This window comes from Hippopotamus amphibius, chromosome 8 (genome assembly GCF_030028045.1).
Source record: "Hippopotamus amphibius kiboko isolate mHipAmp2 chromosome 8, mHipAmp2.hap2, whole genome shotgun sequence".
Classification (NCBI taxonomy): Eukaryota; Metazoa; Chordata; class Mammalia; order Artiodactyla; family Hippopotamidae; genus Hippopotamus; species Hippopotamus amphibius.
In genome coordinates this window covers 112,348,498-112,373,776 of record NC_080193.1, presented here as the reverse complement: position 1 = coordinate 112,373,776, position 25,279 = coordinate 112,348,498, and the positions used below count along the sequence as shown (strand labels likewise).

General features: G+C 32.8%; 1 protein-coding gene across 7 annotated transcripts in view; it reads left to right on the top strand.

The window, feature by feature from the left end:
• GLS (glutaminase) overlaps positions 1-25,279 on the top strand; it is an 80,499-nt gene that overhangs the window by 38,729 nt on the left and 16,491 nt on the right. For 6 of the 7 annotated variants that reach the window (XR_009055193.1, XM_057746713.1, XM_057746712.1 and 3 more), the window contains 4 exons: positions 456-506; positions 2,940-3,116; positions 5,243-5,374; positions 6,355-6,447. Coding sequence is in view for 6 of the 7 variants with exons in the window: in XM_057746713.1 (XP_057602696.1) it covers positions 456-506; positions 2,940-3,116; positions 5,243-5,374; positions 6,355-6,447 (453 nt within the window). In the remaining variant the exon portion in view is untranslated. Of the gene's footprint in view, positions 1-455; positions 507-2,939; positions 3,117-5,242; positions 5,375-6,354; positions 6,448-7,477; positions 14,923-25,279 lie in introns of those variants that run through there. The other variant, XM_057746716.1, reaches the window with a different exon arrangement.

The following is a 25,279-nucleotide window of genomic DNA, read 5'->3' as shown; positions in this document are numbered from 1 at the left end:
TATGACTAAGGTGCAGAAGTTTTTGCAAAACACACTTGAGTTAATACTATCCAAATGTTAATATTATTCAAGCAGTTTATATTTGGCAGTATTCAAATATTTGACTAGAATATTAATGCAAATTTTGCTTAAGGATTGGCCCATTTTTCCGAAGTATAACGCTTGACTATTGATGATTACAGTTAATTTTTAAATTTTAACTGGCTGGTCTAGTAACTGGGTTCATGAATTATAAATCAGTTTATCATTGTCAGTTAAACTAGTATCTAGAAATCTATATGTGGTATGATTTTGATTTGTTGCTCTTCATTATTTCATGTTTGCATCCTTTTATAGGTTGTGTGCTATTTTGTTCTCAGAATGAAATGTGTATATATTTTAAATTTAATATCTGTGTATCTTTTACTTGTGTGCATTTTTTTTCTTTGTTTTTAATTGCCTTTCTGTTTTTTCAGTGTTTTCCAGAAGGCACAGACATGGTTGGTATATTAGACTTCTATTTCCAGGTAATTCACTTTTACTTTATGAATTGTGTTTATAAATGGATGTGGGACATTTTGTAGAATATACATGTCTCTGAAATCTTGGCTCTAAGCCTAGAGAAAATACATTTCCCATTGACTTTCGAAAAAATGTCCTCATTAAAGGCAATCTTATGTCTGTATCTCCTAAAAAGTGATGTCTCAGAATGTAACAGGGAAATGTTTTTTTCTATAAAAATATTATATTTAAGAAGTATGAAAAATAATGTACAGCTCCAGCAATTGGCTTCTCTTTATTATAAACAGAGCTGTTTCTTTAGTTTTAAAATTTTGTTTGAAGGAGTTACTTGTTTCTTTATCAGAAGTTTCATATTCAGCATTCTAAAGTGGCATTTTCTCAGTTTGTTTAGTTCATTTCTACAGTGTCACATAGTGGATTTTCTAATAAGTTAGAGTAGCTTTCCATATTCATGGGGGAGGGGGCTATTTACATAATCTTCTGCAGTATAGAACTCAATTTAAGACAACCTTCCCGGACATCCGTCTCCTCTCCCCATATTTTCAATTCAGTCATTCTTACAGATTTAATACCATTGGTGCTTCTGATGAGTTTGTAATGTGAAGCTACATAGTAACAAATTAATTTTTGTTAATTTCTGTTTTTACCTTACATTGCCTGTCTTTACTTTTAGTAATCTTAAAGAATATATTCAGTATAAAGAAAGTTGATAATGAAGTAGATTTCGATGGAAGTCCAGGTCACAGTTTGTTACCTGCCCATTGTAAAGAATTGGGAATCCAGACTGTCAATAGAAAATCAGTCTAAAGTGGTTCCGTTTTAGCCATGTAACTTAGTTTCAATTACTGAACCCTGGTTTCATTATCTGTAGCCTGTGCTTGACCTAACTTCCTGCATTACATTGACAAGTACATGAGATGTATGTGAAATTCCTTTGAAACTCTAAAATGTTATATAAAATACAGTGTCATATTGACTTTTTATCCAGTGGCTCTTATTTTTTCCCTAGCCTATATGGTTTTCTTCTATGTGTTAAAGTTTCTTTTCCTTTGGTACACATGTTTAACTTTGGCTGTTATACCTTAGGTGCTACTAATCTACTGTGAACTTTCTATACTTAGGGCAAAAAATTAAGAGACAGCCCTAGAAAACTTACTTGCTCTTTTGGGGAAGGGCTGCATCTAACTGAACATCTATCAGGGTACCAGGAGAGTACTCTTAAATTGGAATTTGTCAAATTGGAAGTATATTACCTATGACAAACAAAATTTCCATTAATACTAATTATAAACTAGGAACTGGTCATTGGAGTTTAAATCTTATTTCTTTTAGAAAGCCTTTCATAATTAAATCACCTGTACTATAAGTCTTTGCTATGTGGGTACATATAGTAAGTAGATTGTGTAGTTTTGGAGAAATAGGGAAGGGGTTTAAATATAAATAGGCAAAAGTGAAAGTCAGCCCAAAAGTGGCTCCTAATCAGTTTTAAAATGCACTGCAGTTAATTAGTTTCCTTATTGCTATTTCCACACCTCTTAAAGATGTTGAAGAATGAGTAAGGAAATTGTAAGTTGGGAACTCAGTCTTGTCTTGTTTTCTTCTTCCTAATTCCTGCCTTCTCCTTCTCTTCCACTTTCCCCTCAGTTTTGGTTGCTGTTAGTGAAAATTTAAAAAGAGCATTTATTTATTTAGTTTTATGGGTAAATTTGGGTTTGGTGTGGTAAACTGTTTCCATTATTTTGATTATATTGAAATGCAAAAATTTCACCCTACAATGTAACTGGACTTTGCTTTTTTCATTCATTATAGTATAGCCAGTACCCATCGTACCAAATAACTATTTGAATGTTAATAAATGGTTTAAAATGTAACATTTTGGTTTAGGCACACGGAGCATGCAGGCTAGAACTGTCTTAGATTTTTTCCTGTAGTCCTTTGCATGTTGCCATATGGGGATGCTGAGCTTTGTTATAGGCAAGATGTCAGGCATTTTTTCTTAAAGTAGCAATTCCTCGTGTACATGCTAACTATCATAATACTGGTGTATGTTGCTTTATTTTAAAAATAGATCATGGCTCTTTTTTCCCAGTTGATTTAAAAAATAATTATGTTCGTGTATCCTACAGAAAGCATTAATATTTAAGCAAGTTTGAATGTCACATGAGGCAATTACAAATCTTAGTGCATAGGGGCTGGCTCTTCCTATCCTAGTTCTGCCATTAAAAGACTGAATAACTAGGGAAATTAGGATAAACCTTAAAGGGGATAGAACATTGTTCAACTTTAAGTCTTTATAATGTCATCAAGTTATCCCTTTGGAAGCAATAGTTCAGATCTGTATGAAATACCAGATAAAATAAATTATCTTAAAGGTCAGCTGTACTACTAAAAATAACGTGGGCCTAAATCTTCAGAATTTAGTTTTTTCTTCCTTTTAGCTATGCTCCATTGAAGTAACTTGTGAATCAGCTAGTGTGATGGCAGCAACACTGGCTAATGGTGGCTTCTGCCCAATTACTGGTGAAAGAGTACTGAGTCCTGAAGCAGTTCGAAACACACTCAGTTTGATGCATTCCTGTGGCATGTATGATTTCTCGGGGCAGTTTGCTTTCCACGTAAGTAGTTGTTTAATCTTAATTTCTCTGGCAGGAAACTAGTCTGGAGTAGCTCTTTTAAAAATGCAATTTGAACACAGCTTTTAGAGCTGTACATTAATTTTTGAGAGAGACGCTTGTTTTCAAGGTTAATTTGTTACAAAATTGGTAAGAAAGAGTTAAGCAGTCTACTACATGTTATTAAGAACTTGAAGTTTAATTTATAGAACGTTATCACTTTTATTTTTAAGGCATTTCATTGTGCATGCTTAGTACAGACTTTACTTTTTAATATTATGGTGATTATGTACCTCAGGAATTCTTTAAGTTCAGAAAGAGTGCCTAACTGTGATGTTTAACATCTTTGGTTACAGCCGTAGGTGTTTTAAAGGACTTAAAGTATATTAAAGTTAAAACTTAACAAAAATATACTCCTTTAAGCTCTGTTGTGCATTTGCGACTTGTGAAATGTTAGACTTTTCTTATTTCATTCTGTATTGAGTCATAATGCCCTAAAAATTTATTTTGAAAATTTTAAACATAGAAAGATAGATGCATTTAAAGTTACAGAGAGACAGATATCATATGATATCACTTGAGCGGAATCTAAAAAAAAAGGATGCAAATGAAATAATATACAAAACAGAAATAGAGCCCACAGATATAGGAAACAAACTTATGGTTACCAAAGGGGAAGGGGGTGGGTGATAAATTAGGAATTTGGGATTAACATGTACACACTACTATATATAACACAGATAACTAACAAGGACCTACTGTATAGCACAAGGAACCCTACTCAGTATTTTGTAATAACATATAAGGGAAAAGAATCCAGAATATACACATATATATGTATACATATAACTGAATTACTTTGCTGTATACCTGAAACACAACATTGTAAATTATACTTCAATTAAAAAAAAATAAAGTTACCCATCACTCAACTTAAGTAATTACCAATACATGACCAACCTTGTTTCATCTATATGACACCTACTTCCCCCCACTTTTCATAGGTCAGTATGTACTTCTAAATGATAAGGACTGTAAAAAATCCACAGCACCATTATTACATATAAAAATCTAAATAGAATTTTAATCTTTAATATCATCAAAATATTTAGTCAGTAATGGAAAAGAATATATGTATGTATAACTGAGTCGCTTTGCTGTACAACAGAAAATATAAATCAACTGTATTTCAATAAAATAAATTTAAAAAATATTTAGTCAATATTCAGATTATCTGGGTTATCTTAATTATTATTTTACAATTTGTTTCACTTAGGTTGCAAATAAGGACCATACATTGTGACTGGTCATGTCTCTATTATTATTTTTTTAAATCTATAATCCCTCCCTTAACCTCTTTTTTCTTGTTATTTTTGGTTGAAAAAACTGGGTCATTTTTTTTCTTATACAGTTGCTCAGAGTTTTGATTTTGCTCATTACATCCCTTCCTTTGTCCCTGATATTCCTTGTAAATTGGTAGGTCCCATTCAGGTGATTATTTTTTGTTTTGCTACTTTTGTGCAAGTTTATTTCTGCGAAGAGGTCTGAATGGTTAGTAAGCCATTAATGAACACTGTCCTGATAACATTAATTTTGTCTTTTACCATAATTGTTGTCAAATTTTACATAATGTAAGCTTAAATGTTTTGAAGAGGATTAATTTGAATTAGTACCATCTTATCTCTGTTCTTTAGAATTTCTCTGCCAGTATGCCACAAAGTTTTCTAAGAGATAATTTCTCATTGTTTTAGTCATAAAATATTTTTTGAAAATAGCTTCATACTTAAAAGCAATATATATTCATTATAGAACAATTAGAAAATATAGTCAAAAAGAATAAAATAAAAATGTGCATAGGCCCACAACTTAGATGTAATCTGCTTTAATTCCTTAGAGTATATCTTTCAGAATTTTTTCTGTATTTAAATATATTCCAACTGTTTTATAACTGTCTTTTCATTTACTATATTATAAACATTTTGATAAATACTTATCTACAACATTTTTTAATGTTGAAATTCTACTATATGGATATATACCATAGTATAACCAGTTCCCTTATTGTTGGACATAACTTTTCTTATTTTAAAATGTTAACATGAATGTTCAGTTTTTCAAATTATTTTCAGGTTGGTCTTCCTGCAAAATCTGGAGTTGCTGGGGGCATTCTTTTAGTTGTCCCCAATGTCATGGGTATGATGTGCTGGTCTCCTCCTCTGGACAAGATGGGCAACAGTGTTAAGGGAATTCACTTCTGTCACGTAAGCATATTTTCGTAATGAAAATAATGACCATATAAGTTGAGCCATCTGCTGATTTTACCTTTTCACTAATTTCCACAGTTTATTGTTTGTTGGCACTCTCACTGCCAGTCTGTCTGTTACTTGGTAGCCATGGAAGTGTTCATAAAGGAGCTTTAAATTGCCTCTACCAGACAGCTCCCATATAATCATCCTCATAAATTACAAATTACATTTTCATGGTTGTAATTAGTTTTCAGTTTCCAGAAGCTCTGGAGAAGTCATTTAAACCCCAACATAAATGAAAGGTTATTATAGTTATACTGTCATCTTTAGTCTGCATGGTTGAATATCTTTATCCATAAACTACCTTTAAAAGTGTTTTTTGTTTTTTGTTTAGGAAATAAGTACTGCAATTTAAAATTATTACTACTCTTAACTAGTTCAGTATTGTGTGTTGTTACCCAAGTCTTGCTAGTATTTTATCTTCTGGTTTTATTTACATTTACTACTTCCTAGAGTCTGCACTAAGTATTGTAATTTTTTCTGCAGACTTTCTCAATTAAAATTCCAATTTATATTTCAGTTTTTTATATTTTACAAAAACTAGAGAATGACATTGGATTCCTTATAGATTAAAATAGATCATAACCAGAATATTTCTTTATATTTTTGTGCTGCTTTATAGTTCTCTGATAGAAGATTATTTTATGTGGCCTATTATTATAATGCCCATTTTACAGGAAACGAAAGTTAAACAATTTGAGTGGCTAAATCCTAGGGTCATGCTAGTAAGCAGTGTTTCCAAAATCTGGAATCCGTGTCTTCTCGTTCTGATTTCAGTGCTCTTCTATGCTGCCTCATGCTGCTTTGTTAACATGCAATGATCCTTTCCATGAAATAGTAGTTAAGTTAGACAGTATTAGTGTAATTTATTCAAATATGAAAAAACAATAGTCAATGCGTAGCCAATTTCTTATACCTGTTTTGTTTAATTACAGGATCTTGTATCTCTGTGTAATTTCCATAACTATGATAATCTGAGACACTTTGCAAAAAAACTTGATCCTCGAAGAGAAGGTGGTGATCAAAGGGTAAGCAAAATTCTTATTTAGATTATTATGTAGTTTTTTTAAGAGAGAGAAAAAGAGGTTCACCAGTTTAAGTAAAACTTAGTTTAGTTGTTAGTGGCCTCACATCTTTACTAATAACAAATGAGTGTAGACAAATTATTGACGTTATCATCCTAAACCAGTAGTACGTAAATATTAAATATTACTCACTTATTTAAATTGAAACTGGTTAGCCTTGGAGCAGGGGTTCCTCCTTTTCCTCATTTTTCTGCTATTTTAAGCAATATTTTTAAGAATTGATTATGTTAAGACAAATTGGAAAGTGCTACATGCTATAAAGAGAAGGCCTGTTTTTACTCTTAATATTTGTCAGTTATAGTCTTAAATTGAAGTTCATTTTCATGTGGACGGATATATAAATGAGAAAGGGATTATAGTATTAGTGAGAGACCTTACAAAGCTTCATAGTAAGTTTTATAGGTCACTGTAGATGAAATATTTTTCCATAAAAAATGTTTAATACAATTTCCTGATACTGCTATTTTAAAGTAATATTTGTTTATTATCAGTGTGTTTGGCTTCATATTTTTTGCACATCTATACTCCTTTTTAAAGAAGTCAGGACTTACATTTCAGGAACAAGATTTTTTTTGTCTTTTTTGTTGTTCACTGCACTAAGGGACTTGTTTTGAGTTTAAATTCCTTTGCATCCCAAATGGAAAATGTTTAGAGTAGAATTACCTAACTAGACTTGAAGCTAATATGTATGAAGCACTAATAAGCAGAAAAAAATTTAACACATACTAAGTAAATTTTCCTATCGTTAGTTCCAATCAAAGTGACTTCTAATAATATATGAGAATTATCAAAGCTGACAGAATAGAAACTTCCATAGGCATCAACATGAGTAACATGGAGCAAAACATCAGATGGTGGTGGGTGAAAATGTTAACAGATTTTAATGACATTCATTGAAAAATACCGTTTTATAGCTTGGACCTTTCTTCACTCAAGTGCACTAATAAATTATATATGTTGCTTGAACAACTAGCATTCCTTTGGACCATTGGACTATGAAAGTCTCCAGCAAGAACTTGCTTTAAAAGAGACAGTATGGAAAAAAGTGTCACCTGAGTCAAATGAGGACATCTCTACAACTGTAGTATATAGAATGGAAAGTCTGGGAGAGAAAAGCTAAAGAAATGGGTTCTAGTTTCAGAATGTTCTTCATTTAACCTTTCAAACATCTTTAGTTTTTTTTGCATACTATATTTATTTGAGTTTTTTGTGTTCTCAACCTTGGGTGCTGGAGCCATAAAGCTTTTTTTTTTTTTGAATCTTTGTGTAAAGTTAATAGATTAAAAAGTGGATTTGTCAGTCTTTTAAAAATTATTTATAAGTAAATAAAGCAAATTTGCTTTATTTTAAAAAAAGAAAGGAAAATTTTCTTTAAAATTTTCTTGATGTAATTAAAATTTTAACTATATATGTAGTCTATAATCCCATTTTAAAATGGTAACAGCAATTTGTAATTTCTTGGTTCTGAAACCCACACATTGAACTCATAAATTTCATCACATTTTGTTTTTTTCTTTTCCAGTTTTAAAACTGACATGGTGTCTTCAGTGGCAATAGAAAGTATGTCTGTGCTAAATACAAAAATAAAAAGACATAATAAATTCCAAATTATTTAATACAGCAGTAGATTATAAAATTAGCTTAAGTTAACATTTTAGGCCATTTTTAGTGATAGATTGGCTTTAAATTTTTTCTTTTTGGCTTTAAATTTTAAAAAATTTATTTAAAATTTTATCAAACACTTTAAAATGTCTTTGCTTTTTCACTTTGCAACTCCTTTGTTCTGTCAGAAATGTCATGTACAGGAGTGTCTTATGTTACGAAAGCATTCCAGCCAAAGAATTTCAGATGTAAGATAATGACGTGTTTCATTGTTAAAAAGCTATAATGGTTACTCAGAAGGAGCAAACAGTGAGTGTCTTCAAGTGAAATGTTTACCTGACCAATTTTATTTTCGTAGTATCCATGAAATAATAGTATCCACTAAGTAACTTTTTCTATGTTATATTTAAGTATGAATGGTGAATCTTGGTTTTTAGCTTTTAATAATATCATAATAGTTTCACAAATGCTGATGAATCTTTTATGATGAATTATAATAACATCTCAAAGTTTATTTTATTTGAACTCTTAGAGTACTTAGGAAATGAATTCAGTCTGAAAGTAGTAAGCTACTAAAATACCTGTTAAATCTGAATCCTTTTGTTCGGTTATAAAAATGCAATATTGAGAATCAAAACTTGTTTTTAAGAAAAGGACTATAGATTCTGCACAACCTAATTTTAAATAATTCACAATGTTGAAAGTCTGTCTTGGCAAAGTGATTGTAAAGTTTGTAGGACCTATTCACACTTCTTCCTTCCTCCATATTCCTCTCTGGTTCTCCCTACAGTTCCCCACAGCTTCAGGATTTTGGAGAGGCACGGGTAGGGTCAGAAAGAGAACTTGATAGTTTCTTAGTATCATGGCATACATATGGTAGGATAAAGTCTATAAAAGTAATCGTAGTGTAGCAAAAAAATTTTTCCTGGATGATTTAGATGCTAGTGCAAATACAGATATAGAAAGTCTTGATTATATGAATTTGGGAACTATGATATTAGGAAAAGAAGTTCCCTTCCAAACTTGGTCAAAGCCTTTTGGCCTAACTGAAGTATTAAACATATATTTAAATAATTATACATTAAGTTTTAGAGGATATTACCAAAGATTTTATGGCCAATTCAGTGTTCCTCTGATGTGCAGATGCATATCCTAACTAGATGCTTCTGGTTTGGCCAATTACATGAGAGTGGTGTGTCTGAAGGCCTTACCTCTGCTGTACCTTTGAACAGTGTCATTCATGTTAGTTTCACAGAGCTGTTGTGGTTGGGGGAACTGAATGTCTTAATTGATAGTTTGCAAAAAAGGCTTTATTTTTGGGCCCCCCCCCCATGCTCTAATTGTTACATTTTACTGTTTCATTTGGATGTAGGCTTTACTTTATAAAATGAAAATTTAATGTTTCATATTGTGTCCATATTTGTATAGATTTCAAAATTATGTTAATTTGTGCCTTTTTTATGTTGGTAAGGCTTAAATATACATTTAGCAGTGGCATAGGGTTATCCAAGCTACTTTGTTTATAGAATCTTGTTAAGGATGAGCATCCAGAAACTTTTGTAGGAAGGTATAAATGGAAGAAGAGGGAGGATATTGTGACTAGGCCCCCAAACTTTAAAAAAAAAAACAAAAACAGGAAAATCTTTGCCAGATTTAAAGACATTATTTTGATTCTTTCAGTATTTTAAATATCTTTTCAAATAAAGTTCTTGAAAAGTACCCAGTATTGTTGGATTTAATGTTTAATGCCATTACTGATTCTTGATATTCAAGCATTTTGAAGTTAGCATATTTGTTTTTCTTTTTTTTTCCATCATTAACATTTCATTTGAAATGCATATCCTTTCTGAAATACTTTATTTTTAGCATGAATGTTGTGCATTTTATCTTAGTGTTTGGATTAAACCATTTGTGTTATTTAGCTTTCTTTTATTTGCTTTGTATATTAATGTACCTTTTATTTTCCAGTATGCCTACTTTTTGTATTGTACAATAAATTTATTTTAAGCTGATTTTATTGTTTTTTTTTCTTATGAAAGCAACTTCAGCATTTTAAGTACATCAAATATTTGGAATTTAACTTAAAAAGTCATCCTTTATGAAGATATTATTAAAATGCTTTATATTTTTAGTTAATTCTGAGGCTGCTGTGAAGAGAAATTATAGAAATACTCAAAGACTTCATTTGATTTTTTTTTTTTAATGCAGTATAGCATTGGTGGGGTTTTTTTGCGGGGAGCACATTTTTCTATTGGTTGTACTAGAAGTATTTGAATAAAGACTTTTCTCCCAATTTTTTTGTTGTTTTTTCCCTTTGACAACTTAAGAAAAGAAAAAAAAAAACCATTACCCCATTTGCAGGTTCTTTCTGCTTTCTGAGGAAGAATATCACTGATTCACTATGTAATTGTTGTTCTGTCTTTTGTCCAGAGTAGGAAAAACATGTTGCTAAAATCAAAAGAAGAGTAATATTGCTTTAGAATAGAACTGTCAATCTCAGTAGAATTTATATTGAGTGGAACAACTGTAATATTGAAATTACCCTAACTACTTTTAAGGAATTTAATTTTCAGAAGGAACTTAGTATATTTCTATAGCATGATCCAGATTACAATGAAGTTATATGCATTGTTAAGTCAAATATAGTACTTTAAATTTTTGTTTGATGAAATCTGCCATTCATATCCAGAGAAGACGTCCCAAATATATTGTAGAAGTTTTTAGAACTGTTTGAAGGGGAAATGCTGTTGTTCACAGGAATTTGTATTTATCTGTGGGATTTTTTTCATAAAGTTGTTTTGGGACTAGTAAATAGGGAGTTCCATTGTCATGGTGTATTCAGTATGTAAGTTTGTGATCACTTGCTATTAAAGATACATTTGGGGGTTTTGTTATTGATGTTTTTAATCCATTTGAAACAGAGTTAACTCAGCTTGGTCTGACAGTGTAATTTTATAGGCATATATGTATGTGGAAAGAACCACTGATATATACTGATATTGTCAGTCTATATCCCAATAATTTATATACAGTGTATGTGTTTGTGTGTATATCTAATAGATGTCAGTCTCTGTTTATATTTATCTATCTCTGTTATCCATCCATAGCCTAAAAATCAGCACCAGTTATTTCTGCATAGTAGTATGTCGTGTAAAATGGTTCATCGATCTTATCCAGGTTTTGTCATTAGAGAACTTCGAACATTTTTGTTGCCATAGAATTTATAAAATATAACATATTTTACTTGTTCAATTTACCTTTGAAGATTTGTGGTTTCTGTTTTGCTCCCATTCACTACTAGCACTGTCAGAGTAGGAGAATAATAATGAAGAACTCTGCAAAAGGGAAAGGAAGAACATCAGATTTCATGTGGAAGCTGACTTTAAAGTAGTTTCCAAAATTATTATATAAAAGGATTGTAGTCAACTTAATGTACTTCTTAGTTTGAACAGTTTACTTTATGGCAAAGTTTTATTCCAAAAATTGTGCATAATTTTTAGTTTTAAGAATCTGCTTTGCTATTCATTTGTAAAAATTTTGTTTTTTCTCTATGACGTCTTGAAAATGCTAGAATACATTTTTTAAAAAAGTAACATGCTTTCTGTTCAGTTCCTTCTTTACCATTTTATATTAAATGTAATATTTAATTAAAACCAGATGTTGGAGATGGGGCTTGTTATGATTCACCATGGCCCATCTCTCAGATTTTTACTCAGATTTATTCAGAGTAGACTATTCAGAGTGAATGGACTTCAAGGCCAAAATTATACATGAACATACATTCAGGTATATCAAATTCAACCACTTTTATTTCAAATTGTAACACAGTTAAAACATTTGTTTTCTACACTGTTTAGAAATAGAGGGAATTTAATTGGACTAGGAGAGATTCTGTTTTTCCTCTTCTCCCTCTCTGCCCCAGTAGTAGTTTATTAATGTGAATACCATGCAATGCACATTGAAGAAATTTAGAAATTACACTTAGTGTGGACTTCTGCTTATAAAACTACTATAAGGTCATCTAGGGCAAAATCTATCCAATATAAAACAGAACTGGCAAAACTTGACTTTTTTTAGAGTCCTTAACTTCTTAAAGAGTAATAGAAAAGGTACTTAATTTAAAAAAATGTTGAATAGACTGATAATAAATCTTTTATTTAATGAACTGATTCTATTGTGGTTTTAAAACATTCTGAATTTATATCTTGTGAGCATATGGAAGGAAGGACATTTATTTTAAGGTTGACTTAGTTAACCTTATCTGTTTTGTAGATTGTAGATCTAAGTTAGTAATTTTAATAGGTTATAGCTATAGAGATTTTTAAGATATATAAAATGTGTAAAACCAATGTTGATCAAAACTTTTATAATGGCTTCCTAATCCTTTGACCTTTGATTAAGATGAATAGGCTACTAATTAGCACTTGGCACATTGTTTTTTGGTGGTGTCTGTGGTATTTTTGGCATAAATTACAAAACACGTCTTACTGGGAACTGTTATGTTTTGGTTAAATAAAAAAATGAACAAGTAATGATCCTTGATTCCAAGTGCTTTGATGGGCTCTGTAAGCAGTCCATTATTGGAGGCTCATAGAAAAGAGTAATGAAATGACAAATTCTGGCATTTGGTCTTGTAACAGTTATTATTATTAGACTTTTAACTCTAAATTTCATTTACTAGTTTGGAAATATTTTAGTTAAAATCTTGGTGGTAAAGAACAACTTGGTATACTTATTTTTAAGCCAAATTTCAGTATCTGAGGACCTGATTTTTCTGGATATAGTATTAAAAAATAATGATTTTTATTTCATCGAGTATTTACTTTCCTGAAATATTTTCAGTCCTGATGTCTCAGATGATTAAAATTGTCTATTTGAATGGCTTAGCTTTTGAAAGGAAAAATTCTTACCTGAGACAGTTTTAAATTTCTGTTTTATCTTATATTCCTGGTGTTTTTGTTTATAATAATGAAAATCTCTTTGGTCTAGCAATTCCATTTGGAACCCTTAGTTACAATTTTAATTCATATCCTGTAAACAGTTGAAGAATTTATTTTTAAAATATAGTTCAGCCTGTCAAGATCTTTGATGTTCTTTCATTTACTGTAATCTTATAATTTATTAGAATCACATGGTTGAGCTGGAAAGTAATCTTAAAGGTTATCTGGTGCAAACTCCCGTTCTTCCCAACCTTCTTTTCCAGGTAGCACCTTTCTTTCTTAGCATATTTACTTTTTTTTTTTTTCCTCTCTTTTTTGATGGGGTTGGTTTATTTTATGTTTTTTTGAGACAGCCTTTTATTTGTTGGTTGTTTATTTTTATTGAGAAGCATAATTGGCAGTATTGGTTAATATGACTAAGTTATTTGTCCCTCCAGTGTTTATTAAAAGTACTTAATTGTATTTTTCTAGTATATAGTTACATGCCATGTTTATAAAGACTAGTAAAGTTAGAAGTGAATGTCACAATTATACAGTAGTTCTAAAAATAAAACATTACCCCAGAGCCTTTGAAAGAAATTAAAGAGTAGCAGAAATGTGAATGTAAAAATAAATGTTGCACCATTGGCTTTTTAAAATAAATTTCATTGGAATTAGGCAAAAAATACAAGTAAAAAGATTTTAGGTAACGAAAAGATTATTGGAGTTCTAAACAGATGTTTTCTGGAAAAAAATTTTTTTTTCTTTTCAGGTTAGCTTTATTCCAGCACGTTGTTTTTATTTTAGGTATTTGGATCTTTGAGTAGCTTCAGAATAAGGCTCCTTATTTGTTTGTTACTCTGTTGTGTGTATTGCCCTCAGCGTCAATCTTTTTCATAGTTCTGGAATTTTTATTTTTTATTTATGAAGGAAATGTATATAGCTGTTCTTGAAGTGCATTAATTTTTTTAAAGACTTAGTTGACTTAAATGTTTTTGAAAAAGTACCAGTTTCCTCTCAAAATTTAAACTTGCCTAGGAAGCTCTTCTCCCCATAAGTTTGTATAGGTGAGAACCTGAACTTTTAAGAGACTGGCTCTTATTCAACATAAGCTCTGCTGGCTTTCACATTGTGTCTGTTAAAATTAGAACGATGCTGAAATATTAGCATCAGTTATGCAAATCTAACTATTCATGTTTGGTCCAGTCCATTATAAGATCCAAATTGAAATCATGATCTTCAGCCTCTTGTTAAACTTTTCCTTAGCTCAGAATTACTACCTTTCATTATTTTGTGTGTGCCTTTCACGAGTCATCACTAAGGATCATTACAATTCGTCCTTTGGGGGGTAACGTAAAATTTAAGTCTTTTTTCCATTAAAGGAGATTAATGATGTGATATAAATTATATATTGAGCTACAATCAAGGTCTATTTTTGTTCTTTCTCATAGTCCCTCAAAACTAAAGATCCTAATTGAAAAACTCAAAATCTGTTAAACCTGAGTATTCTTTTTCATCCTTTCCTATCATAATTAATTTTTGGCTGAAAATGGGGTAACTTTAAAAATTATATCAAAATTACTCATAAAATGGGTTTTCATTTTCAAATCTTCATATTGCTGATATGTTCATTTCCATATCTTTTAATGTTATTGACATTTGCCATTCTACTTTTATTTTCTTTAAAAAGTTTTTTAATCCATAAGTGTTAATGTGTAAACTTTTTTTCAATGTGATATAGCTTATTGTTGGAAATTTATTTTACAATCAACTTTGAATACATGCATCTGTGGGTCCAGGTCTGTGCGCAAGGTTTATAACTTAAATAAAGAAATGAAATAAATAATATTGTTTCTACTTTGAATTGAAGTGAATAAATGTTACCTTTTCTGCAAAATGGAATTTCATTGACATCCTTTGAAGTTGGGGGACAAGTGATTTTGTTAAAGTTCTTTTGACTAATACTATTAACCCTCTTTAATCATACCAATAAAATATTTCTGCCTTAATATTTCCTCTTTTTACCTGAAAGAGACGTTAGTGGATGGTTTTCAGGAGGAGGGAAGTAGAGCTTAACTTTCTGTTACCTGTTTGTGAAGTGTTTCAACTAAAGTACGCTTTTATAACAGTCATTGTATGACATTTTTTATTTTTCACCTAAAGGAGAAACAAAGGAGAAAAAACTAATTGCTGTATTTTTAGCCAAGTAATAAAAACTAGAGAAGCTTTAATTTTTATTTTGTCTCTTGTGCAATTTTATTTTACATCCACCATATATGTCTGCCACAGAACCATCACTGTCATTTATTTGGTATCCCTTACATGTTGAGCTTTGTCATGTAATTATCTGCTTACTGCCGTGTTAGTACATTTACCTTGTATGTAGGGGTTTTTGGATAGAGAGCTGCTGTTATTCACATATTGTTTTATAGTTTTTGCTTTGCAAAAGTTCTTACTGCCATTGCGAGGCTTAAAAATTTTGTGTTAGTTAAGAATCTGGGATCTTCTGCAGAAGTTTTCAATAGATTGAAACTTTTGGTTTACCTAGTATTTTGGGGACTTAAATAGCATCAGTGAGTTCTGAGTGGTTGGGCATAGGATCTGAGTGGGTAGCCTGATGGGATATACTGTGGGCATGAATTTCAGAGTTTTGTTTTGCTTTTCTTTTGATTTTCCTATTTATACACACACACACACACACACACACACACACACAGTGTTCAGGCAGTATGTTAGGTGTTGGAAATGCTGCTCTAAGAGGCAAGTTTCCTCCCCCTGTGATGGTTACAATCTGTAGAAACAGGCTGCCTCAGTTCTCTAACTCTAGAATTGACACAGTGCTGAGCTTACACTGCCATGTACCAGCAAGCACATTAAGTATCACTGGCATCTAAACATCCTTGGGACTCCTAGATAAAATTTCAAAATTCCAATTTCATCAATTGTATGTTCAGCTCACTTAATTATACACAGCTAGAGGTTCAGAAATATGCCATTATTTAGTAGTATATTGGCACAAATTTGTTACCCTGTGCCAACTCAATATGATAAATTGGTGAGTTACTTTTTTTTCACTTCCTTTCTAGAAAACTCTAGAATATAAAGCTTGAAGAAAATGCCAGGTGTTTGATAACTGACTAAGCAATCACTGGAAGCTCAAAGGGATAAAATGAAGGATGGTAATCAGAAAGTTTTTAAATATGTACCAAGAGAAAAAATAATAGCCAACATTTTTATGTCACTGCGAGCTTTTCTTCAGTAAGTAATAATAATAGACACTGACTTGTCTGTAGATGTACACAATGCCAAATGTTTGACATACAATTTTAAGACTCAAGTCTAATGTTAAAGGAAATTTTGTACATTGACTCAATCTACCACTGATTTTTCAGTTTTATTCTGAAAATCTCAAAGAAATATTTCCAATTGGATCATTTAGTAAAAGTCACCCTTCAAATCCTGACATTTATTTAAAGTGCAATTATCTGTTCACCCACTCCTACCAAATAATGACTAAAAATAAGCCTAAGAGTCTAAACACGTGAATTTTTTTTTAAATTCACTTTAAAATTATCTCATGAAGCTTCTTGACTATAGACGTTCAGCAGAAAATGTCACTAGGAGAAAGGACTGGTTCAGACTATGAAGTAATAACCAATGTGCCACCCTCCTGATTAGAAAACTCTGCAGTTAGCTGTCTTCATTAAGTATTTGCTGGCTGCCGGACCAAATGTACAGGTTTTAACAGGACTTGGGGCCAAATCCAGTGACTGTATTGTAATTTATTTTGCTCTAGACAACTTTGTAGAGATGCAAGGAAAAGGGAGGAAGGCAGTACCACCAGAGAAGTTAAAAAGTGTTTTACAAATAACATGCAAAATAGGTGCAAAAGTTTATTCTTCATTTGCCTTCATGCAGCAAGATAGGAACTACTCTGTTCTGTGCAAGATCACTGAGACATGGTCTCATAGACCATATATACCAGGAGTCAAAAGTTTAACAGCCTAGATAAGTAAGTACATGAGATAATTTTAAATAGTGTTATATCCTCAAAAAATGAACTTGTGTCCACTGTTCTATCTTAATAATTTAGAAATCTCAAACTTTGTTGAGCAAGCACCCCCAAAAAAGGCTGACTTAGGTACTTCAGTCTGTATCATTACATAGTTAATTGTTGAACCAAGAAAAAGTGTTCTTCAGCTGAATTCTTGGAGTTAATGGCCACCTGGAGCACTTGACAGAATATTGTTTATCTTTTTGGAATGTTAAAATTACAGGTTTTTTGAAGTATAGGAAACAATAAAGAACTTCTTTAAGAACTGATAATGGTGATAACAGCCCATTTACAAAGTTTCTACCTGATTCTAAGTAGGCTTTTTAATATTCTAAAAGTTGGCTTGGGAGCTCTTCACCCATTTTCCCCACCTTCCAGCCACACCTCTTGCAACCACCAATCTGTCCTCTGTATCTGTGAGCTTGGGGCTTTTTTTGTTTGTTTTTAGGTTCCAGATATGAGAAGATCATATAATATTTGTCTTTCTCTGTGTGGCTTACTTCACATAGTATAATGCCCTTTAAGTGGATCTATGTTGTCTTATTTATTTATTTATTTTATTTTTTGGTGCATGGGCTTAGTTGCTCCACAGCACGCGGGATCCTCCTGGAGCAGAGGTCGAACCCATGTCCTCCGCATTGGCAGGTGGACTCTTAACCACTGTGCCACCTAGGAAGCCCCAACCTACGTTGTCTTAAATGGCAAGATTTCGTTCTTTTTTATGGCTCAGTAATATTCCCATGTGTGTGTGTGTCACAATCCATTCATCCATTGATGGACGCTAGTTTTTTTATGTATGTTGGCTGTTGTAAATGATGCTGCAGTGAAAATGGGGGTGCATATATCTTTTCAAGTTAGTGTTTTCATTTTCTTCAATAAATACCCAGTAATGGAATTGCTGGATCATATGGTAATTCTACTTTTAATTTTTTGAGTAACCTCTTTACTGTTTTCCATAGTGGCTGTGCCAATTTACATTACCATCAATAATGCCCAAAGGTTCCCTTTTCCCTGCATCACCAGCACCTGTTGTTTCTAGTCTTTTTAAAAATAGCCAACCTAACAGGTGTGATAGCTCATTGTGGTTTTGGTTTGCATTTCCCTGATAATGATGGTAGAACATATTTTCATATACTATTGGCCATATGAATGTCTTTGGAAAAATGTCTATTTAGATCTCATTCTTAATTGGACTTTTTTTGGTGCTATTGAGTTGTATGAATTCTTTACATAATTTGGATATTAGCCCCTTATCAGACATGATTTGCAAATATTTTCTCCCATTAAGTAGGTTGCCTTTTCATTTTGTTGACGGTTTCCTTTTCTGTATAGAAGCTTTTTAGTTTGATGTAGTCTTGCCTGTTTATTTTTGCTTTTGCTTTTGGTGTCAGATTCAAAAAAATCATTGCAAGACCTATGTCAGGGAGCTTACTGCTTATGTTTTTTTCTAGAAGTTTTATGATTTTAGGTCTTAGGTTCAAGTTTTTGATCCATTTTGAGTTAATTTTTGTGCATGATATATGATAGTTCAGTTTCATTTTTTTTTAATTTATTTTTTATTATCTTTTTGGGGGTACACCAAGTTCAATCATCTGTTTTTATACACATATCCCCGTATTCCCTCCCTTCCTTGACTCCCCCCACCTCGAGACCCCCACCCTCCCCGCCCCAGTCCTCTAAGGCATCTTCCATCCTCGAGTTGGACTCCCTTTGTTATACAACAACTTCCCACTGACTATCTATTTTACAGTTGGTAGTATATATATGTCTGTGCTACTCTCTCGCTTCATCTCAGCTTCCCTTTCACCCCCCGCCCCCTCCCATCAGTTTCATTTTTTTGCATGTGGCTGTCCAGTTTTCCCAACACTATTTATTGAAGAGACTGTCCTTTCTCCATTGTATGTTTTTGGCTCCTTTGTTGTAAGTTAATTGACTGTTTATGTGTGGGTTTATATCTGGGTTCTGTTCTGGTGCATTGATATCTGTATCTGTTTTTATGCCAGTACCATCTGTTTTAATTACTGTAGCTTTGTAATGTGATTTGACATCAGGGAGTGTGATGCCTCCAGCTTTGTTTTTATTTCTCAGGATTGCTCTGGTTATTTGGGGTCTTTTGTGGTTCTATACAAATTTTAGAATCTTTTTTTCTATTTCTGTGAAAAATACAGAATTTTGTATTTGTTGTAATTTTTATAGGAACTGCATTGAATTCTGTATATTACTTTGGGCAGTGTGGACATTTTAACAGTATTCCAGTCCATCAACATGAAATGTTTTTTTATTTGTGTTGTCTTCAGTTTCTTTAATTAATGTCTTGTAGTTTTCAATACAGGTCTTTCACCTCCTTGGTTAAATTTATTCCTAGGTGTTTTATTCTATTTGATGCAATTGCAAATGAGATTGCTTTCTTAATTTCTCTTTTTTGATAGTTTGTTGTAAGTGTATAGAAATGCAACAGACTTTTGTATACTGATTTTGTGTCCTACAACTTTACTGAATTCATTTATTCTAATAGTTTTTTGATGGAGCCTTTAAGGTTTTCTATATATCATGTCATCTGCAAATGGTGACAGTTTTCCTTTTTCCTCTCCAATTTGGATTTCTTTTATTTCTTTTTCTTGTCTAATTGCTTTATCTAGGGTTTCCAAAACTATGTTGAGTAAAAATGGTGAAAAATATCCTTATTTTCTTCCTGATCTTAGAAGGGAAGCTTTCAGCTTTTCACTGTTGAGTGTGGTGTTAGCTGTGGACTTGTCATATGTGGCCTTATATTATGTTGAGGTACATTCTCTCTATATGTACTTTGTTGAGAGTTTTTTTCTTAAATGGATGTTGAATTTTGTCAGATGCTTTTTCTGCATCTATTGAGGTAATCGTATGATTTTTATCCTTCATTTTGTTAATTTGGTGTAACATATTGACTGATTTGTGGCTGTTGAACCATCCTTGCATCCCTGCAATAAATCCTACTTGATCATGGGTGTGTGATCCTTTTAATGAATTCCTGAATTTGCTTTGGTAATATTTTGTTGAGGATTTTTGCATCTATGTTCATCAGGGATATTAACGTGGGGTTTTCTTTTTTGTGTGTCACATCTGTCTGGTTTTGGTATCAGGGTGATGGTGGCCTTGTAAAATGAGTTTGGTAGAGTTCTTCTTCCACATTCAGAAGGTAGATTTTTCAATCCTTTTGTTTGTCTCCTCTACATGTCTATTAGATAAACTCAGTCTATTAAAATCTTTATAAATCCTGACTTTTCACAGAGCTCAAAGTTAGGGGTTTTCAGTAATCCTATTTATGTGTAACAGTTCTATGATCTGGAACTTCATTATCCAAAAGTGAACGTATCTTTGTTCACATCTGTGCTTGTTTTTAGTATAAAAATTTTTTTGGAAACCAACAGAACTAGAATGATTCAGTGATGAAGAGATGAAATATTCTATCCTCATTTGCATCCATTTACAACTGTCCTTCTATACATTTGATGTTTAGTTTAATGACAATGTTAAATATAAGCAGAAGTCACAAAAAATATACCATGTATACTAGACTATGAAGAAACAGTTCTGCTATTAAATTCTATTTAAAAGATAACTTCTGCCTTTCTGAATGCCCTTATTCTGGCAGGTGAGCAGTAAATGTATGCATTTTCCATCTGTTCTTTTCTTCCAGAATTGGTTTTATAATAATGTAGTACAGTACAAAAGTGGTCATATAGTCCATTCTTTCTGTGAAGTTGCTTCCCCACTTATTTGGCTGTAAGAAAGTGGCTAAGACTTTTCTGGTCTCTAGGTTTCCTCTTCAGTATTGTTAGTCCCTGTTTTACTTAATTCACCAAACAATTTTTCATCCCTTCTATGTGCCATGAATTTTGTTTTCCTCGTGTGTGTTTTCTCCTGTTTTCTGATGCTATCTCACCAATGTCCAATATTAGATCCCTTTATATAAATGAATATATATAGCCTCTAAAATTACTTTTCTTTCTATTAAGAACCAATTATCCCTCAGTATGTATTATTTTCTGTTTAAACAGCACGTAACAGAATTAGTTCAAGATATTTGGCCAATTCGACGGAGTAGCTCAGGTTTTATATAAACTAACTGTAGCATTATCTTGTTCATTATTCATTCATGAGTTAGTTCTTCATTCAACCAGTGTTTATTTATTGCCTATAATGTGCCAGAAACTGCAGAATGCTTAATGTATGCAGTGGTTAATGACACAACTTTGATTCAGCTCTTGGTATTTACAGTCTAGAGGAGGATGCAGATTACTGAATAAATCATTACTAAAATAATTAAATGGTGATAAGTAATTTGTTCATACTGATACATGTAAATCTAGTTCCTTTTAACTGCTGTAAAGGAGGTAAAATGATATATACTGTATGACACTTCTTACATATCCGTAACAAATTTTGAGACAAATATACAGTGTAGTTAAAAGTATAAGAACATGCACTCCAGTCTTCAGTAAAGCTTACCTCTGGGAGGAAATGGAGTGGATGCAGGGGCAATAGCTGTATCTTTAATATTTTATCTTTTAAAAAAAAACTAGTCAAATATGATGGTAATAAAGGACAGTACAGAGTAGAGCGCTAGGAGAGGGTGTAACACGAAGACCTCATTTTACCTGGATGACTAGGTATGGATAGTTTTCCATGAAAGGTGATAGTTAAGTTTAGAATGCGTTAGAGGAAGGGTAGAATAGGATTAATAGGATAGTCTGGTTTTAAAGGCCTCAGGACAGAAAGGAGTTCAGTACACTTCAGAAGGTGAAAGAAAGCAAATGTGGTGAGGCATGGTGAATGGAGATTGGCCCTAGATGAGTCTTAGAGATAAGATCACATTATGTAGGGTAGGCCTTCTCATATTTTAATGTGCATCCAAACTGTTAATGTCCTAATTTTAAAATGGAGATTCCTAAAGCCCAACCCCAAAGATTGGTTTTAAAATCTGCATTCTTAATAAGCACCGCAGGTGTCTCTGCTGCAGGTAGTCCTCTGAACACAGTTTGGCAAACATTTACGTGTGTTTTACATGCCATGTTAGGAGTTCTGGGCTATTCAAAGTGCATTTGGAAACTTGAAGACTTAAGAGGAATGACATGATTTGGTTTTTAAACACTGCTCTGTGCAGAACAGATTAGAAGGAGACAAAAGTTGAAGTTTTGGGCCTGAAATGAGATGTGGTAGTAGCTTAAAATAGGGTATTAGAGGTGGAAAAAGTAGATATGTGTTTAAGAAATGGAATTAACAGCACTTGATAGTATTTGATGGGTGAAAAAGAATGAGATATCAAGTTGACTACCAGGTTTTTAGTAGGAGCAATAGGGCAGTTTGCTTCTGCAAACTTTGGGAGTACAGAAATAATTTTGATTGTAATGATTAAGGATTTTTTTGACTGTAGATATCAGGAGGTTGATTAACAGTAGTTTAGACAAATGGTTTTTTTTTTCTAATATAACAAGTCTGGGGGTAGACGTTCCAGGACTAGTGCCATCAGTAAGGTATGCTTCTGCTCTGACCAACCTTAGTGTGTGGACCTCATGCCTGTCACCTTATAGTTACCAGATAGGTGTTTCACTTTTGGCATCACTTGTATGGTCAAAGTAGAAGAAGAAAGGAAAGAGTGACACCTATATCAGGTAAAAGATGTTTCCCAGAAACTCATCTGACACTCACTGGCCAGACTAGATGTAGGGGAATCTAAGGAGCTGTTTTTTAATTGGGCTCATTGCTACCCCTAACAGATAGAGATTCTCTTAGTCCATCTAACTGGGTAGGAAATGGATAATGGTTAGGCAGTTAGCAGTGTGTGAAAGCGAACGTCCTTTTGGCATGTCTGTATTTGTGAGATATCCAAGTAGTGGTGTTCAGTAAGCATCAGATAACAGGCCTAGAATTCAGGACAGTGGTCTAAGCTGAAGGTGGAATTTTGCGAGTGATCAGCATGGAAGAGTAGATTCAGAGCTGTGGGGAGGTGTGAGAGATTGCTCCAGGAGACAGTGTGAAATGAGAAGGAACCCTAAGGAACTTCTATTTTAAAAGTAAGATAGAGTAGTAGAGCTCCCATTTGGGGAAAGTGGCCAGAGAAAAAGTCCAGCATAGTGTAGTATCAGAAGTCAAAGAGTATTTTAAGAAGTTTTGAGCAGTCATCTGTACCAAAGCAGGTAAGTGTTGAGTAAGATGAGTGTCCATTTACATGTCCTTCCTAATTTTCTTTCTTTTGGTGTTAAAATGTCTTTTTATTTAGTAAATGATAATAGTAGATAGTAGAATTGTTTTTATTGTTTGCACTCAGAAAATAAAACATTGGTCAGCCCACGTTGGTAACTTCCTACCTTTTAAGAATATTTTATTGGCGTTGAGATTTAAAGGTCAGAACTATTTGGAGTAGAGCAGGTTTGGCAGCTGATAGAAAGTAAAGAAGGAAAGCTTGAAGTAGATACAAAAGAGGAAAAGTCCAATAAAGTGAGATCCCTGGAAAGAGTTGGAGCTCTCAGCACAAGTGGAAGGTTAGGTTTGGTGGAAGGAAGAGCGTCTCCTCCAATAAAGTAGGTCATTAAGAGGCAGGCAGGCAGGTAGGTAGGTTGCAGACATGGTAGAAGGAGGTTGAGAGAGTTTCTGTCCATTGGTTTCCATTTTCCTGAAGAATATGAAAGAAGGCTTTCTGCTAAGAATGAGTTAGCTTGGAGTGAGTCAGGTTTCAAAACATAGAGAAGGTAAGAAAAGTTTGTTCTTGGAGAGAGAGAGCCGAGGGAAACATGGTGACATTGTTAGAATACTCTTGAGGTTTCTAACCACAGATTTATAGTGATGGCAGTCTCTTCTCTGGTACCTCCCACTCCCACCCCACCCCACCCCACCCCATATCCTATGACTGCATCTCAAATTTGGGTGTAGGAGCTGCAGAACATCAGGCAGGGGATTTTAGAACATTTACCAGAAATTGATTTTAACAGTAGGCTTTCGAATCTACTTTAGACCCTTCCTACGTAGAAGGCATGTTTTTAGACCTCAAAGGTCTTTTTCCTTTTAGAATTTGGTTCTGCTTAAAGAATTTCAACTAATATACATTACACTAACAAGTGAATTCTGAGAGTAATTTTATGTCCATGCTCCTTGCTTCGCAGAATAAAGTATTACTGATAAGAATTATAAATGTTTAAATACAGATAGGTGTAAGAAGCAGTCTCATGATAAGGCCTAATTATATATCAGATGTTAAATTGCTTTACTTTTGAGGGTCTTAAAAATATCCTATTCTCCAGCAGCTTATATGCTGGAGGAACATGCTTTCATAACTTGAATAGTTAGCAAATTAGAACGTCTGTGAAAGTGTTTTGAAAACTACATAGCACTAGAGAAACAGATATTGTTAATGTACCTGTTCTGTGTGTTGTCCATAAAGCACATGTTGGACTTTTCACAGTAGAACTGTGAAATGAACATTAAAGAATGTAGAGAGTTAAGTATGGCTCTCTGGAGACCCGTGGAAATGAGGGATTTTTTTTTTTTCCTAGAAGCAATCAGTAAGGATGTATTGTGGTTGAAATAACTATAGAGTAGTCATATACAGATGCCTTGCTTTGTGTGGTAGCAGTATTCAGGGCATGCACAGGAAAGACAGGTCCTTTAAATTGAAATAATTCTGTCTCTGTTGCTGCCAAAATTTTGTTTTGTTTCTCATCGGAAGGAGAACCCTATCTCTTTCAGGGAACTTGTTTGTATCTCCTTATTTTTAATTTATATCATGCAGTGTAGCATCTTGATTCCAGTGGCCCTGACCCTGATTTTTTTTTAAAGTAATATGTACAAGCATTTGGTGACCAATTTCTTGTCTTATACTTTGCTTTTAGTTTCTTTGACATTTGGGGTTTTATGTACTTGTCTTTTTAGTTAATAATAATTGTAAATAAGCATGACACTTTATCATGCCAGAAGTGTGGCGCCGTGTTCTCTACCCGAACGCTGATGAATATTAACTAATTTTCGTGGAGTTTTATAAATATTTATTTGTATAAGGGAGGAAGAGAGCCAGGAAGATAGTGAGTATAAATAAAACTTTGATAGTTGTCAGTGCAGTGCAAATACTCTTAGGTCTGCCACATGCAAAATGCACCTTTGTTCTTCAGAGAAGTAGCTTGCCTTTGCCATGCTCATTTCTGTTCTTCTGTTTGCTGCTTGCTTCTTAATT